We start from the raw sequence: 16,120 nt of genomic DNA, 5'->3' as shown, positions 1-16,120 counted from the left end.
TGGAAGAATGTGTGCTGTAACCATGCCAGTTATATTCAGCTGACCGGACATAATGGTTTGTATTAACCTACCATTTTTAATAATGTTGAAATGGTGGGCACAAGTACTGGTGGGGCTTTAATCCCCCTTTCTAATATACCTCCCAAAGGGAGGATGGCAGGAAGAAGAGAAGGAGGGCTATGGCCTCCTTCTAAAGAGGGCTTTTAATACTCTTATTTCTGCCCTACCTGGGGAAGTTGGGGGATTGAGAGGGCAAGAGGATTTCCTACACTGCACACCACACTAGCAGGGAAGTATGCCTGACTTGGAAGGACGAGGAGACGGGCCAGCATAATCCGTGAATTTCATTTTCAGCTCATCATGTTCTTCTTCCAGGTGTCATGAATCATTTCAGCTCGAATATACCAATTGCCCTATGTCAGGTGGCTGTATTTCTCTGGTCTGTTGGTTCTCAAACCCAGTAAAGCAGAGACCTCACGAGTAGTAAGTGTCGGAACCCATTCAGTCCATGGCCCTCTGCATGTGGCCATTCTTCTCATGAACAGGTACGGATTTCAGTTTTTACAGAGCTGAGAGATGAGCTTCAAGCATAAGGCCCACCCTACTCAACCAACGGCTTAAATTCCTGTTGACCCTCCATCACCGGGAGCTATCCATTTGAAGGGTTTGAGCTAGTTGGCTGGCCCATTCTTCTTTTTGCCATGACATAAGAGGTTTGCAGGCAGAATGGCAAACTCCATGCTTGAGAGAGGACGAAATGGCAGGCAAGAACAGTACTGGCTAGAGGGGTCGAGGCACCATGGTTATGTGTCTAGAGGCAGGTAGGTCTCTCATTCATTCTGATCCTCAGCTAACCATTGAACAGTACTGGCTAGAGGGGTCGAGGCACCATGGTTATGGCAACCTTGAGCGAGGAGATTTGTCTGGAGCATTCTGACCTTAAATTTCATGCTCCAATGCAAGGAAATTATGTCGCTGACAGGGAAGGGCTGCCTCCCTAACCAGCACCATTTATGCAGTAGCCAAAAAGCCGTGTCAAACATCAGGCTAGGAACCTGGCTAGACTCACCATGAGAGTATATGCCCATTTGAAGTTGACCCTACTTCTACCTCGGGGAGAACATGGGTTACTATTTACCAAAGGAGGGGGTTGCCCCTCATCTGGGACCATTTGAATAGCCAAACAGCCCCTTCAGACATTACTCGTATGGCACTGGCTAGGAGTGCCATGATATCAATCATTTGAGTTGAATGATGATATGTCCAATGCAGTTGTCCTAACCCTGTGCTATCCTCAGAAAAGTGGTAAGATGCTGTTTATTTGGATCCGTCAGTGTTTCTTCCTGTGTGACCTCAGGCTTAGGCATGGGAGAATGAGCTTTGACCAAAGAACGGAGTGCAACCCCGTCCAGAACAGGGCAAACATCACCTCGCTCATACCACTTTCATAGTGCAATAACCTGCTTGTTTTCTAACATCTTAGCTATAGCATCAGTGGACACAAACAAACCTTTCACAATGTTTTTATTTTTTAAAACACACACAATAAAACAACCCTTCTACCATGGGAACTATGGGAGGAAGAAAGGCTAGATGGTTTGGAAGGAATATGTAATACACAATATGTGGGCAAATAGGATGCGGTAAGCAATTACTACTACTACTATTATTATTATTATTTGCATTTTTATACCACCCAATAGCCGAAGCTCCTTGGGCGGTTCACCAATACTAAAAGAATTCAAAGTATAAAACAAACAGTATAAAAACATGATATAAAATACACATTAAAACGGATTAAAACATACCTTACATGATTAAAACATCTTTAAAACATCCTGAAAACATCCTAAAATTTCACTGAATAGGCCTGCCAGAATAGATCTGTCTTTATTGCTTTTTTAAATTCTAAAAGACTGTCAAGTTGACGAATCTCCTCCGGCAGGCCATTCCACAGTCTGGGAGCAGCAGAAGAAAAGGTCCTCTGGGTAACAGTTGTTAATCTAGTTTTTGCTAGCTGAAGGGGATTCTTCCCAGAGGACCTGAGTGTGCGGGGTGGAATGAATGGGAGAGGGTGATCCCACAGGTAGTCTGGACCCAAACCATGTAGGGCTTTAAAGGGAATAACCCACACTTTGTACTTTGCCCAGAAACTAATCGTCAGCCAGTGAAGAGATTTTAAAACTGGTGTAATGTGGTCACCCCTAGGTGTACCAGTGACCAGCCTGGCTGCCATATTTTGGACTAATTGAAGTTTCCGGACTAGGCACAGAGGTAGCCCCATGTAGAGCGCATTGCAGAAGTCGAGCAAATAGAAGGAAGAATCAGTGGGTAATGAGAAGAAGCCTTTGCCATCTTCAATTGGATCTTCCAGACCCTAGAGCGGGGCATGACCCAACTTTTAAAAGGAACTAAGCTTCTAGTTCTTATTAAGTATTTAGTTGGATAAAATGAAATCAGTGTGGGAGAAAATGACAGAAAGATGGCAAAGAGAAGCTAATTCATGCAAATTCCTGCCAAGGGTATCTAGATTAGATAGATGTAATACGCTCAATGTGGGCCTGCCTTTAGAATGTATTTGGAACGATCAGCTGGTTCAAAAGTAGCTGCTTGATTGTACTGGGGTTGGCCATGTGGAGCATACAAATACTGATTTTACATGTTCTTTGGCTTCTACTAGGTTTCCAAGCCCATTCAGTTGCTCTAAACATGCTGGGTCCAAGATACTTCAAGGACTGTCTTCTCCCATAGGAACCTGCCTGCCCATTAATATCTCCCACAACAGCCTCTTCTGTGTTGCCCTCACTGTCTGAGGGTCAAGAAGGTTGTTTTTTTTTACTGCTGCTAACTGCCACATGGGGGTGATTTCATCGGAGGGCCCAGTTGGGGAGAGAAGAATTAAACCTCCCCACACACTGCAGTTCCAATCCAGTTGGCAGGGAGTGTGTTTACTCTGAAATAGATAAATAATAGAAGGGGAGCAGCACACTAGTTAGTTAATGTAATGTGTACCTCTTCTTCTTCTTCTTCTTCTTCTTCTTCTTCTTCCACAGAACTTTTAGAGGAGGATTCCTCAATAGCAGGGGCATGGAGGAGGAACCTGAAGAGGGTAAGGAAGGATCTCCACCTCTTGCATCTGGGTTGCTTTCGGCTGGGTTTAACGTTGACATCAGAGAACAAAGCATAGAATTGGGAACTTCGTGGTTCTCTCTACATGATGGTGGATTTAATAAATTATTCTGGAAGTTATGCCCAGGATGGAGCCCATTTATTGGCATTATTGGGAAGCCATATTGATGTTACACCCAGGACAGATAAAATGTTTGCTTGTCTTATGAGGCAAAATACATGGCAGGTGAAACTTCTGCCTTGCAAAACTATCCATCTTCATCAGTGGCAGCTCTGCTTTGATGGACTCCTGCATCTCCACAGCACTGTTATCTGAGGGGTTCCCCCCTTTGTGCCAGCATGGCATGGCCAAGGACTGCTGATCAGAATATGGAGCTCTGAACTAGGCTTGCTGGGTAACTGAGAAAGACCTGAGATGATAGAGAAGTGTCCCTGTGTAACTCATGCCCTCCTGGAGGCCTACTCTGACTAGAACCTGTGAAGTATTTTATTTTATTTTTTTATTTTTATTTATTACATTTTTATACTGCCCAGTAGCCGAAGCTCTCTGGGCGGTTCACAGTAGACTGTGGCATAGCCAGAACCTGTCAGCCTCATGCCCTCCTGGAGGCCTACTCTAACTAGAACCTGTGAAGTAGACTGTGGCATGGTGGTAGTCGGGAATGACTATTTCAGTGTCAGGGGGCGGATCCGCACGTCGGCCACAGAGTGCATTTATGCGACTCTAGGGCACCCCAGAAACGATAGTCTGTACTTGCCTGTAAAAAGAAACTAGGAAGAGGCCGACGCCGCCACCCAGCTCTCCCCGGCCGGCTCGGAGAGCTCTTTTTGAAGAAGGCGGGGATAGAGAGCTTCTTCCGCTGTCCACCCAACCTTCTTCCACCAAGCTCTCCATCCCGGTCGAGGAGCCGGCCGGGGAGAGCTGGGCGTCGGCAGCGGCAGCGGCGTCTCCGTCTCTTCCTAGTTTCTTTTTACAGGCAAGTACAGGCTATCATTTCTGGGGTGCCCTAGAGTCGCATAAACGCGCTCTGGTGCCGACGTGTGGATCCGCCCTGGGATTCAATGGCCATCCTCAGAGCAGCTTGACCTGAGATTGGAATCCAAGATAAAAGAGAGGAACAGCAGATGACAGGGCGCAATGGAAAGGAATGCTGGATCAAGTCTGTTCAGACAGTGGGAGGGTTAGACATCCATGAATGGTGAAAGGCTTGATTTATTTTCCAACAGCTTGGCGCCAGATCCCTTCTCTACCACCAGGAGAAGGAATTATGTGAAATCCTCCACCAAGTCTTCAGGGAGGAGGGGAAGACCTCAAGGGATTCTGCCCTGCCAAAGGTCAGTGGAAGCTGTCTAAAGTTTATGGTGACCAAGCTCACCATAAAGCAAGGTGGAATAATCCACTTTGGACATGTATTTCTAGATGCAGAGCCAGTATCTGTTTCTGTATTTTATTTTTGATAATGAGGTTTGGTCCAGAGCGGCAGGGAGGTGTTTCTCTTTTTGTCTTTTTCTCTTCACAAATGAACAAGGGTACAGACTAGTGCTAATACAGCATGTTTAGTTCCCTCGTGAAATCATGACGAAGTTTAAGTGTGTGACATTGACATGACACGAAAGTCTTGCTCATTCATTCCTGCCTCCCCGTCCCTCCCCTCCCCTCCTTCTGTTATCTCCCCTATGTCAAAATAAAGATCGTATATTGACAAAAACCTGCACTTTGTAAACTATCATGCAGATATAATGGTGGTACAATAACAGTAATATCCAACTTACTTTAGGGCAAGATGAAATCATGAGATAATGGAGTCTATCTACAGTTGTTGTCCCAATAAATGCTATCTTTGCCACTCCTTCTTGCAGCTCTTCCTGTACCAATATTACGGGGCCATTCTCCATGCCTCAGATTATCATGACCTCTGCGTTTCAGTGGCTGCGTTTCAGTTCACAAAATCAACTTGAATCTTTCAATTCGTCTCTCAGTAAGGTCATGCCTTCTTTGTCTTACATACAGGCAGGCAGGCAGTAGTACTTAAACAATTCACTCAGTCAAATTCAAGCCATCTCTTCCTTACTAACACAGTAGACGCAGCAGGCACTGCCAGGCTGAATCTTCCCCTAAAAGAGAATACTTCATGCCTGGTGGGCATCATGAGCCTCTGCAAAAGCTGTAGGCAGAGTTTGTCACCGTGTGTGTGTGTGTGTGACTGTGTGAGGGCAAAGCACCACACTCGATTTCATTTCATTTCTGTGGCGTCTGGTACAGCTTAATAAACTCATCCGGATAGTTTTCCACCCAGTTCCAAAAGACTCCATGATTGACTACGCGCTCATCTGTGTTTGGGTGAGGTGCAAGCAGGGGGCAAGGCAATGCCTGGCACCACCACCACTAGCCAGGCTGCCTCTCTCGCTGTGAAAATCAAATGGGCTACTCCTCGCCTCACTCACCACAATGAGTTAGTGTTGGCTTTGAGAAGCAACCTGACTTTTCAATGCATTTACTTCCCCTATGTGTGGGAGGTAAACTCCAGCAGTCCACGGGTCACCCTTTGGACAGCTCTCTTAAGAGAAGATGCAGTACAGGTGAACCAGTGTCATGATTTTGAGAAGCCACCTTCCGCTATGTGCAGGAGGTAAACTCCAGCAGTGCACGGGTCGCCCTTTGGAGTGCTCTCTTGATAGTAGATGAAGTGCACGTGATCCAGTTTCATGATTTGGAGAAGCAACCTGTTACTTCAACACCAGTCGCCCTTTGGAGACCTCCTTCGAAATAAGCTGAAGTGCATATGAACCAGTGTCATGATTTTGAGAAGCAACCTGTCCCTTCAACTCACTGACTTCCCCTGTGAGAAGAAGCTAAGCTCCAGCAGTGCACCGGTCGCCCTTTGGAGACCTCCCTTGAAATAAGTTGAAGTGCATGTGAACCAGTTTCATGGGTTTGAGAAGCAACTTGTCACTTCAATTCATTGACTTTACCTGTAGCAGTCCACGGGTTGCCATTTGGAGTGCTCTCTTGATGTTAGATGAAGTGCACGTGGTCCAGAAAGATTGTTTTGATAAGCAACCTTCCACTATGTGCAGGAGGTAAACTCCAGCAGTCCACGGGTCTCCCTTTGGACAGCTCTTTTAAGAGAAGATGCAGTGCAGGTGAAGCAGTGTCATGATTCTGAGAAGCCACCTTCCGCTATGTGCAGGAGGTAAACTCCAGCAGTCCACGGGTTGCCCTTTGGAGGGCTCTCTTGATAGTAGATGAAGTGCACGTGATCCAGTTTCATGATTTGGAGAAGCAACCTGTCACTTCAACTCATTGACTTCCCCTGTGAGAAGAAGCTAAGCTCCAGCAGTCGACGGGTCGCCCTTTGGAGACCTCCCTTAAAATAAGTTGAACTGCACGTGAACCAGTTTTATGAGTTTGAGAAGCAACTTGTCACTTCAATTCATGCAACCCATTGCCTATACCTGTGCTTTGGCAGTGGGCTTCATCACCTGTATCCCTCCCAGCAGGAGCACATGCCAGGGGTATTTTGGGCACAGGCTGTGTCTGCATGCCATGGTTGGGCAGAGACCCGTCCCAGCCACCGGGAACAGGAGGAAAACTCCAGCAGTCCACTGGTTACCCTTTGGAATGTTTTGGCTGAGGATTGGTTTTTCCATGTCATCCGACACTTCCACTTTGCACATTACTGCCCTTACAGGTGGATCATGCAGAAGCAACATTAATGCTCCAAGCCTGCATCATCTTCCACACTCAAAGTTACTGCTTCAATAAGTACCAGCTCCTTTGTGCCCACTGGCCCATGCCTGCCTCTCTGGCTGCCTGCCTGCCCGCCCGCCCGCCCGCCCATGCCCGCATGCCTGGGAGCCGTCCTTCTGATGTAGCTGGATCTGCTGGGACTGACTCCCACAGAGATCTATGGCTTACTTGTGCAAAGTACTAGCTCCTTTGTGCCCACCGGCCCATGCCCGCCTCTCTGCCTGCCTGCCTGCCTGCCTGCCCGCCCGCCTGCCTGGGAGCCATCTTTGTGAGGTAGCTGGATCTGCAGGAACTGATTCCCCCAGAGATCTATGGATTAATTGTGCAAGGTACTAGCTCCTTTGTGCCCACCGGCCCATGCCCGCCTATCTGCCTGCCGGCCTGCCTGCCTACCCATGCCCGCCTGCCTGGGAGCCGTCCTTCTGCGGTAGCTGGATCTGCTGGGACTGACTCCCCCAGAGATCTATGGCTTACTTGTTCAAGGTATTAGCTCCTTTGTGCCCACCAGCCCATGCCCGTCTCTCTGCCTGCCTGCCTGCCTGCCTGCCTGCCCACCTGCCTGCCTTCCTGTGTGCCTTCCCCCCAGGGTGGTGCTGTAGTGGGGCATCTGCCGGGACTGACTCCCCCATACTAGGTCTATGGCGTATCTCTGCCTGGCTCTCTACCCACCTGTCCTCCTCCTCTGTGACCGCCTCGCAGGGATGGTTTGCAATGCATGATTTACTGCTGGCTTTGAAACAAACCATCCTTGCCTCATTTCCTGATGCCCCCAGAAATGCCTGCTGCCTGCCTGCCTCCCCCCACCCCCCGGGGTGCTGCTGTGGTGGGGCTTCTGCCGGGACTGATTCCCCCATACTAGATCTATGGCTTATCTCTGCCTGGCACTCTGCCCACCTGTCCTCCTCCCCTGCCCGCATCGCAGGGATGGTTTGTGTGTGTCTTGCTTTATCTCAGGGCACAAGTCCTTCCTGTGCTCACTTAGACTTTTTGAAGTTCCAAATCAATTTTTCAAGTGTGGAAGAAGATTCATATTTAGGGTTATCTACTCCCCAACTCATGGCATGTTGGGATTTCTTTTGAAATGGCCCCATTGAGCTGTCTGCAGCTTTAAATCCCTGAGATACTCTATTTTTTCAAAAATTCCCCCAAAATCAGGGGAGGCTTGGATTGGCTTGAGTCTTAGCATGTGTGTTTATACGTCCATGAGGTGTCATGGTGCTAAACTTGAGGTTTTTAACGTGAAAATTGACGGAGATATAGAAAGGGGTGTTTGAATTGGGGTTAGGGGTGCTGTGTTGGAGGTAACCCCCCCAAAAATCTGGGGATGATGGAATCTGCTTGAAACTTGCCATGAATGCGGATGTGCCTGCTTCCAAGTTTTTATCGGTCAAAATGTCAGAGAACAATCCATGTCTGAAAATGGGGTGTCCGGTTTTCAAAATTTCCCCCAAAATAAGGGGAGGATTGGATTGGATTGAGTCTTGGCATGCGTGTGTAAACGTCCATGAGGTGTCATGGTGCCAAATTTGAGGTTTTTAACTTTAAAAGAAAAAAAAGTTGTAGGGTTTTTTGGATTTCAATGCAAGCATATGGGGTGGGGGGGAAGCGGAGCTCTGATCCAGATCCGGAGCTTCGCTGTGAACCAGAGCGGACTATAGGCGGAGCGGAGCGGAGCAGACCCAATCCGGAAGTTGCATATATGGAAGAGAAGCAGATCGGGGGGTCCGTGCACACCCCTACTAGTTATGTGCTCTGCTTCGATTAGAATTGGAGAATCAGAAGCGAATTGGCCTGCTCCGCCTTGCCCAGAGGCGGAGTAGAAGCGGACCGCAGACCCTTAGAAGCATGGCGAAGAGAAGCGGCCATAGGAGAAGCGCCTCTCTTTTCGCGGAGCGCTCCGCCCGCCATTTTGGATAATTTCGCCCATAGGATTGCATTGCGGAAAAGAAAAGGGGATAACTGTGTTGTTTTTTAAGCTATCTTTTTGAAAGTTCTTGTCCTTAGAGAGTCGTGGCTGGGGGTCATTTTGAGCATACTCTCAGCTCTCTGCGTGCTGTGGATCGCTTGCTATAATTTTAACAAAAATGAAAAAAAGCGGGAGAGGGTAAAAGCGGCGGGTGTTTTTTTTAGTGATGACAGGCAGATTCATCTCCCAATCCTGATGAGAACTGATGACCTCATGAAGCATCCTCCAATCCCAGCTCTCTGCCCGCCTGTCCTCCTCCTCTGTGACCGCCTCGCAGGGATGGTTTGCAATGCATGACTTACTGCTGGCTTTGAAACAAACCATCCTTGCCTCATTTCCTTATGTCCCTAGAAATGCCTGCTGCCTGCCTGCGTGCCTCCCCACCCACCCCAGGGTGCTGCTGTGGTGGGGCATCTGCCGGGACTAACTTCTCCATACTAGATCTATGGCATATCTCTGCCTGGCTCTCTGCCCGCCTGTCCTCCTCCTCTGTGACCACCTCGCAGGATTGGTTTGCAATGCATTACTGCTGGCTTAGAAAGTAACAAGCCATCCTTGCCGCACTTCCTTGTGCCCCCAGAAATGTCTGCTGCCTGCCTGCCTTCCCTCCCTCCTCCCCTGCCTGCCTCGCAGGGATGGTTTGTGTGTGTCTTGCTTTGACTCAGGGGATAAGTCCTTCCTGTGCTCACTTAGACTTTTTAAAGTTCCAAATAAATTTTTCAAGTGTGGAAGAAGATTCATATTCAGGGTTATCTACTCCCCAATTCATGGCATGTTGGGATTTCCTTTGAAATGGCCCCATTGAGCTGTCTGCAGCTTTAAATCCCTGAGATACTGGGGTGTCCGATTTTCAAAAATTCCCCCAAAATCAGGGGAGGCTTGGATTGGCTTGAATCTTGGCATGCATGTGTATAAGTGCATGAGGTGTCATGGTGTCTAACTTGAGGTTTCTAACATGAAAATTGATGGAGATATAGAAAGGGGTGTTTGAATTGGGGTTAGGGGTGCTGCATTGGAGGTTAAAGCCCACCTCCAAATCAGGAGATGATGGAATCTGCTTGAAACTTGCCATGAATGTGAATGTGCCTGTTTCCAAGTTTTTATCTGTCAAAATGTTGGAGAACAGTCTATGTCTGAAAATGGGGTGTCCGATTTTCAAAATTTCCCCCAAAATCAGGGGAGGCTTGGATTGGCTTGAGTCTTGGCATGCATGTGTATACATGCATAAGCTATCATGGTGCCGAGTTTGAGGTTTCTAATATGAAAATTGATGTAGTTCTAGCATGGGACTTGATTTGGGGTGAGTTAAAAGGTTAAAGCCCTGCCAAAAATCAGTGGATGATGGGATTTGCTTGAAACTTGCCATGAATGTGTATCTAGATGGTGTCTGTGAGGGTGCCTGCTTCCAAGTTTTTATCTGTCAAAATGTCAGAGAACAGTCCATGTCTGAAAATGGGGTGTCCGATTTTCAAAAATTCCCCAAAAATCAGCGGAGGCTTGGATTGGCTTGAGTCTTGGTATGCTTGTGTACACATGGATAAGCTATTACGGTGCCCAGTTTGAGATTTCTGACCTGAAAATTGGCGTAGTTCTAGCATGGGACTTGATTTGGGGTGAATTAAAAGGTTAAAACCCCGCCAAAAATTAGGGTATGATGGGATTTACTTGAAACTTGCCATGAATGTGCATCTAGATGGCATCTGTGAGGGTGCCCACTTCAAAAAAAATTATCTGTCAAAATGTGGCTTGGATTGGCTTGAGACTTGGCAAGCATGTGTATACGTGCATCAGGTGTCATGGTGCCTAATTTGAGATTTCTAACTTTAAAATTGACAGAGATATCGAAAGGGGTGTGAATTGGGGTTACGGGTGATGCGTTAGAGGTTAAAGCCCCGCCAAAAATCAGGGGATGATGGGATTTGCTTGAAACTTGCCATAAATTTGGATCTAGATGGCATCTGAGAGGGTGCCTGCTTGCATGTGTAAATCCCATTTCTGAAAATGGGGTGTCTGATTTTCAAAAATTTCCTGAAAATCAGAGGATGCTTGGATTTACTTGAGTCTTAGCATGCATGTGTATACATGGATAAGCTATCATGGTGCTGAGTTTGAGGTTTCTAACGTTAACAGAAAAAAAGTTGTAGGTTTTTTTGGATTTCAATGCAAGCCTATGGGTGGAAAAAGCAGAGCTCCGATCCGGATCCGGAGCTTTGCAGCGAAGCAGAGCGGACTATAGGCGGAGCAGAGCGGACCCGATCCAAAAGTTGCGGATCTGGAAGAGAAGCAGATCGGGGGGTCCGTGCACACCCCTACTTTGGACATGTATTTCTAGATGTAGAGCCAGTATCTGTTTCTGTATTTTATTTTTGATAATGAGGTTTGGTCCAGAGCGGCAGGGAGGTGTCTCTCTTTTTGTCTTTTTCTCTTCACAAATGAACAGGGGTACAGACTAGTGCTAATACAGCATGTTTAGTTCCCTCGTGAAATCATGACGAAGTTTAAGTGTGTGACATTGACATGACACGAAAGTCTTGCTCATTCATTCCTGCCTCCCCGTCCCTCCCCTCCCCTCCTTCTGTTATCTCCCCTATGTCAAAATAAAGATCGTATATTGACAAAAACCTGCACTTTGTAAACTATCATGCAGATGTAATGGTGGTACAATAACAGTAATATCCAGCTTTCTTTAGGGCAAGATGAAATCATGAGATAATGGAGTCTATCTACAGTTGCTGTCCCAATAAATGCAATCTTTGCCACTCCTTCTTGCAGCTCTTCCTGTACCAATATTACGGGGCCATTCTGCATGCCTCAAAAGATCATGCCCTGGTCGAGGAATCTCTAGACAACCTCCTGCAATTATTGCTGACCGAACCTTCAGATAAGGAAGTGAGAGGAATACAGCTGTCAGGCTTGGAACCGTGATTTTTATTTTTAGCTCTGTTTAGCATAATCATTATTATTAAAGTGTTACATTGATACATGCATTGTATTAATATTTTACAATGTGAAACCATCCTGCACTTTTAGCTTCTTGCCTTCCATCCTGGTATGATTTGAAAAGGCCCTCAAAGTGTTGCTGCAGTGACCCTCTCAGATTGTGACTGTGCAGCAAGCGGGAATTTACATCCTGTGAGATCCCCCTCCCCTTCGGCATCCAGTCACCTGATAAGAGGGAACTTATTTCACTGCCAATTAAATACTCCTCTTGCTTCCCCATGTGTGCACATTAGCAGTCCGCCCCTTAATCAGACCTGAGTATTTAATGCACTTCCCTACCTGAGCTACAAAGGAATAAGTCTCTGAGCAGATCATAGGCTGAACAGAGCTTGGAAAGGAAACCAACTTCCCTCGTACTTTGGAGAAGAGAATTTCTTGGGAGCTTACGGGGAAGCATAGCAGGGGAGATTCATAGGCTTCTAGAGTGTTCTCTCAATCTTTGTGGGTTGCACTATGGAATTATGAATGTGTGATGTCTTGAAGATATCGCACATTGAACAGTGATCGATGACCCCCATTCACAATGGAGCTATAAATGGAGCCCCGTGTCCCTTTTCATTCTGTATTTCATGCCCTGGAGTTGGAGAGCAGAAAGGAAGCACACCCTGGCTTCCAAAATCAGCCAGGCGACTGAGGGACACTGGGAGGCTGCCTCTCCTGCTTCCCAGGAATACACCATGCCAAGGGGGAGACCAACCTGACCCATTCTTCAGCCAGAGAAGGAGGGGTTGCAGGGAATTCTCTCCTCCCTCCTTGCCAGAAAGACCACTCAGCTCCTACTGCCTGCAGCTCTGCAACTACAGTATCAACAGAAAGAATGCTCTGGTCCCATCCATTGGCCAAATAGCCACCAAATAGTATTTGAGCAAGAACACCAGGGAGAGAACACCAGCTTGGCCCAATGTCCATTTAAATGCCACTGCTGCAGCTCACCACTTTGTTCTGGCCTTGAAAAACAATCTCCCTCCTCTTTACATTTTCCCTCTACTCCTTGTCTCTATTGTCTCTTTACTTTGCAACCTAATGGCAAGAACTGTCTCTCTTTTGAATTGTTGTGGGCCACTTTGGGAGACAATAATTTGAAAATACATCAGATAAATAATTTTCAGACTCTCAAGGAAATAGGAATCAACTGAATAACCCCTGATTCTTCCTAGGGCATTCTTTCTGCCATCGGGCTTATTGCGTCTCGCCATATGGAGTCTGCCTTCAATGTCCTGAAGAAATACGCTTCAGAGGAGGTCCTTTCAGCAGAACCTCATCAGGTATCATGTCAGAAAGATAATACATTTGGGAAGAACTGTGAGCCAGCACAATAAGCATGTGTGAGAAGTTATGGTCTCTCCTCTCTCACTGAACTGGGGCTCTGTACATCAGGGGTGGCCAGAAGAGAGATCTCCAGATGTTTTTGACTTCAGTGTTCCATGGCGATCTGTGTTCTGCTCACCCACCCCCAGCATAAATCAGGAGCTTCCAGGACAAACCTGATGACTAATCATGTATTATGATGGCCTGCCTGATGCTTGTTGATGTGGTCACAGCCAGGCAGGCAAACCAGACAGCCTTTGGAGGGCTGTTTAGCAGGATGACTTGAAGGAGCTTCAAAGTGTGCAGGCACTGGGAAGTTCATTTGTGAATTGATGGAACATAGGGATATCCTGTTTGTGGGATTTGATCCCTGATGGCTTCTTCATACTTGCACATAATTGTCGATTAACATCACTATACAATTTGCTTAGCTAGGGAAGGTCTAAGCAAAAAGTCACTTTTACCAGTTAAGGCTGAAATCCTATACTAGGGATGTATGAGAACTTCCTTCAGCTGTGAAAATGTGAGGAAAGCACCCTGATTGCAAACTTGTGCATTCTTGAGCTTGCCATCACATTTGGAAGGGTGTATCCGTTTTGAAAAATGCACACTTTAAAATGAGCATTTTTCTAAAAAGGACACATTTTTACACCATTGTTAATGTGGTGTGGGGGCATTTGCATTCTTGCTTGAATAAGTGTACATTTTTCCTGTTCGGAAATGTGCACTTTTCCTGTTTGAAAAAAAGAGGTAAGACATATGCATTCGTGAGAGAAAACATGGTGAAACGAGCACTGGGGGGAGGAATGGCAAGCCTCAACACACTTGAAGAACCCGTGTTTATCATCCCTAACCTCTACACACTTACGTGAAAATAAGTTCCCTGAGGCTTACTTCCGAGTAGTCATGCATATCTGCACCGTAAGCTTTTCACATCTTCACATTACAAAATTTTGACAAGTCTCTTAATAGTACCAGGAGGGACTGAAAAGATATTCTCTGTTTATCCCCCTTAGTATAACATCCAGGAGGAACTGCTGATCCTGCTTGGAAAGATTTCATCAACAGTAAGTGTCAATATGAAGGGATGGTTGCCTGTTTGACTCAGCTTTTACGGTACCGAATGATCCTTATACTTTAAAGTTTGGGATACGATGAATTACCATTACATGTAACTAGGAGTGATGGCTTCTTAAGAGGAAGCCAAGGACTGGGGAGTGATATGAACTGTACAATAAGTGGGCAGTGCTGTGGAGTCATTTTTCAAAACAGGCTCTTGGATTTGCACACCAAAAATCATTCCGACACATTTCTGTACTAATCTGCAGGATACAAATCCACGGTTTGTTTTCTGTGCAGATTTTCCAAAGGTGCACATGTATGCATTTGCTCTCCCCATCAGATAAAGCGACGGTGTGCGGATTTGCCCACATGACGTGCCTTTTGAACCATGCACAATTTGGGGACAGATTTTTTTTAATTGATGGAACTTTAGCCCAGCTGCCCAAGAAAGTGCAGATTTCCAGTTACAACTGCATTCTGGAATGCGTTTTGGTCTGAAGGGATGTGCCAACTGGATAGGTCTGCAGTAAAACGGAGACCCAATTAAATTCTCATCCAGCCCTAATGGCCAGTGCAGTTAAACCCACATGAGAACTAATGCTTTTTCCTTCATAACTCTTTCTCCAGGAAAGATGCGGTAGCTTGATCTTCGTTCGCCCTTCTAAGGACCTTAATGAAGATCACCAGGCAGATGAAGATCGCCAGGAATGATTTCACAATTATTTAGGCTGTAAACTCAGCTGGGGCTTCTCTCTGTCTCTCTCTCTGTCCTTTGCTAGACTTACCATTAAATCCGCGATGGAGGAGGGGAAAGCCCACAATGCAACTATCGCGGGCTGTCGTGCTAGTCCAGACATCACGCGCGGTGAGCTCAAGAAGAGAGCAGTCATGTCTGCCATTTTTTTTTCTTAAAGGGATGATGCACACGAACGCTCGTGCGCACAGGTAATGTTTTTTTAAAAATTAAATTGATTTTCCTGCTCCCCCCACCCTGCCCCCGATGGGCGGAGCACTCCTGGGGAGTGCTGCGCCCCGTGCACGGCTCCCAGCTACCTGCGAGTAACTGCGTGGGGCCGGGGTAAATCCACAGAAACGGGCCACACCTTCCGCGGTCCTGGACTCAGCTTGGGACCATGGAAAAATCGGGCCCACAGGCCTTTGCTAGACCAGGCTATATCCCTGGCTTATAACCGGGATCACCCCTGTGTGTCCAGATGATGCACAGGGGATCTCAGGCTCAGGCAAGAATCAACCCTGCCTTGCCTCGGGATATAGCCCTACACTTTGGGACTGCTTTTTCCATGGTGCCGGGCTGAGCCCTGGACCGCAGAAGGTGTGGCCTGTTTCTGTGGCTTGACCCCGGCTCCACAGGGTTACTCGTGCGAGGCTGGGAGCCGCACACAGGGCGCAGCGCTCTCCAGGAGTGCTGCCCCAATCGCGGGCAGGGTGGGGGGAGTGGGAAAATCAAATTAATTTCTAAAAATAAATTACCTGTGTGCACATCATCCCTTTAAGAAAAGAAAGAAATGGCGGACGTGACGGCTCTCTTTTTGAGCTCGTCACGCGTGACATCTGTACTAGCGCAACAGCCCGCGATAGTTGCATCATGGGCTCTCCCCTCCTCCGTCGCAGATTTTACGGTAGGTCTAGCAAAGGCCCCCCTCTCTCTCTCTCACACACACACACCTGACTGCAAGCAGAAGCACAGCCTGTTCTTCAACGTGATGAAGCAATGTACTGCATGTATCAAAAAAAATTATTATCATGAGTATCGATGTGTTATATTGTACATTGAAAAATATAAAGGTTTTATTGAATTCAGTTTCATTCTGTTTCATTATTACTGTTGGATCCTGGATTGGATCTGGTTTTTCTTTTTCCAGTATTTTTACAATTACCTCGAG

At 46.8% G+C, this 16,120-nt stretch overlaps 1 protein-coding gene across 1 annotated transcript; it reads left to right on the top strand.

Annotated features, from left to right (window-relative positions):
* Positions 1-751: 751 nt before the first annotated feature.
* LOC134401258 (maestro heat-like repeat family member 5) lies at positions 752-14,927 on the top strand. The gene is made up of 7 exons (XM_063130007.1): positions 752-821; positions 3,054-3,109; positions 4,357-4,464; positions 11,619-11,735; positions 13,004-13,096; positions 14,171-14,221; positions 14,844-14,927. Exons 1-7 carry the CDS (start codon positions 800-802, stop codon positions 14,925-14,927), a joined length of 531 nt encoding a protein of 176 aa, XP_062986077.1. The 5' UTR covers positions 752-799.
* Positions 14,928-16,120: the final 1,193 nt, after the last annotated feature.

The sequence above is a fragment of the Elgaria multicarinata genome, chromosome 7 (genome assembly GCF_023053635.1).
Source record: "Elgaria multicarinata webbii isolate HBS135686 ecotype San Diego chromosome 7, rElgMul1.1.pri, whole genome shotgun sequence".
Taxonomy (NCBI): domain Eukaryota; kingdom Metazoa; phylum Chordata; class Lepidosauria; order Squamata; family Anguidae; genus Elgaria; species Elgaria multicarinata.
Note: the sequence above shows the minus strand (reverse complement) of the source record. Positions and strands in the feature narration are given on the sequence as shown.

Coding starts and splice junctions, on each gene's coding strand:
- LOC134401258 (XM_063130007.1), top strand. CDS start 800: ATGGTTATGTGTCTAGAGGCAG. Junction 4,465..11,618: donor GGGATTCTGCCCTGCCAAAG/GTCAGTGGAAGC, acceptor TCCTTCTTGCAG/CTCTTCCTGTACCAATATTA. Junction 13,097..14,170: donor CTTCAGAGGAGGTCCTTTCA/GCAGAACCTCAT, acceptor TATCCCCCTTAG/TATAACATCCAGGAGGAACT.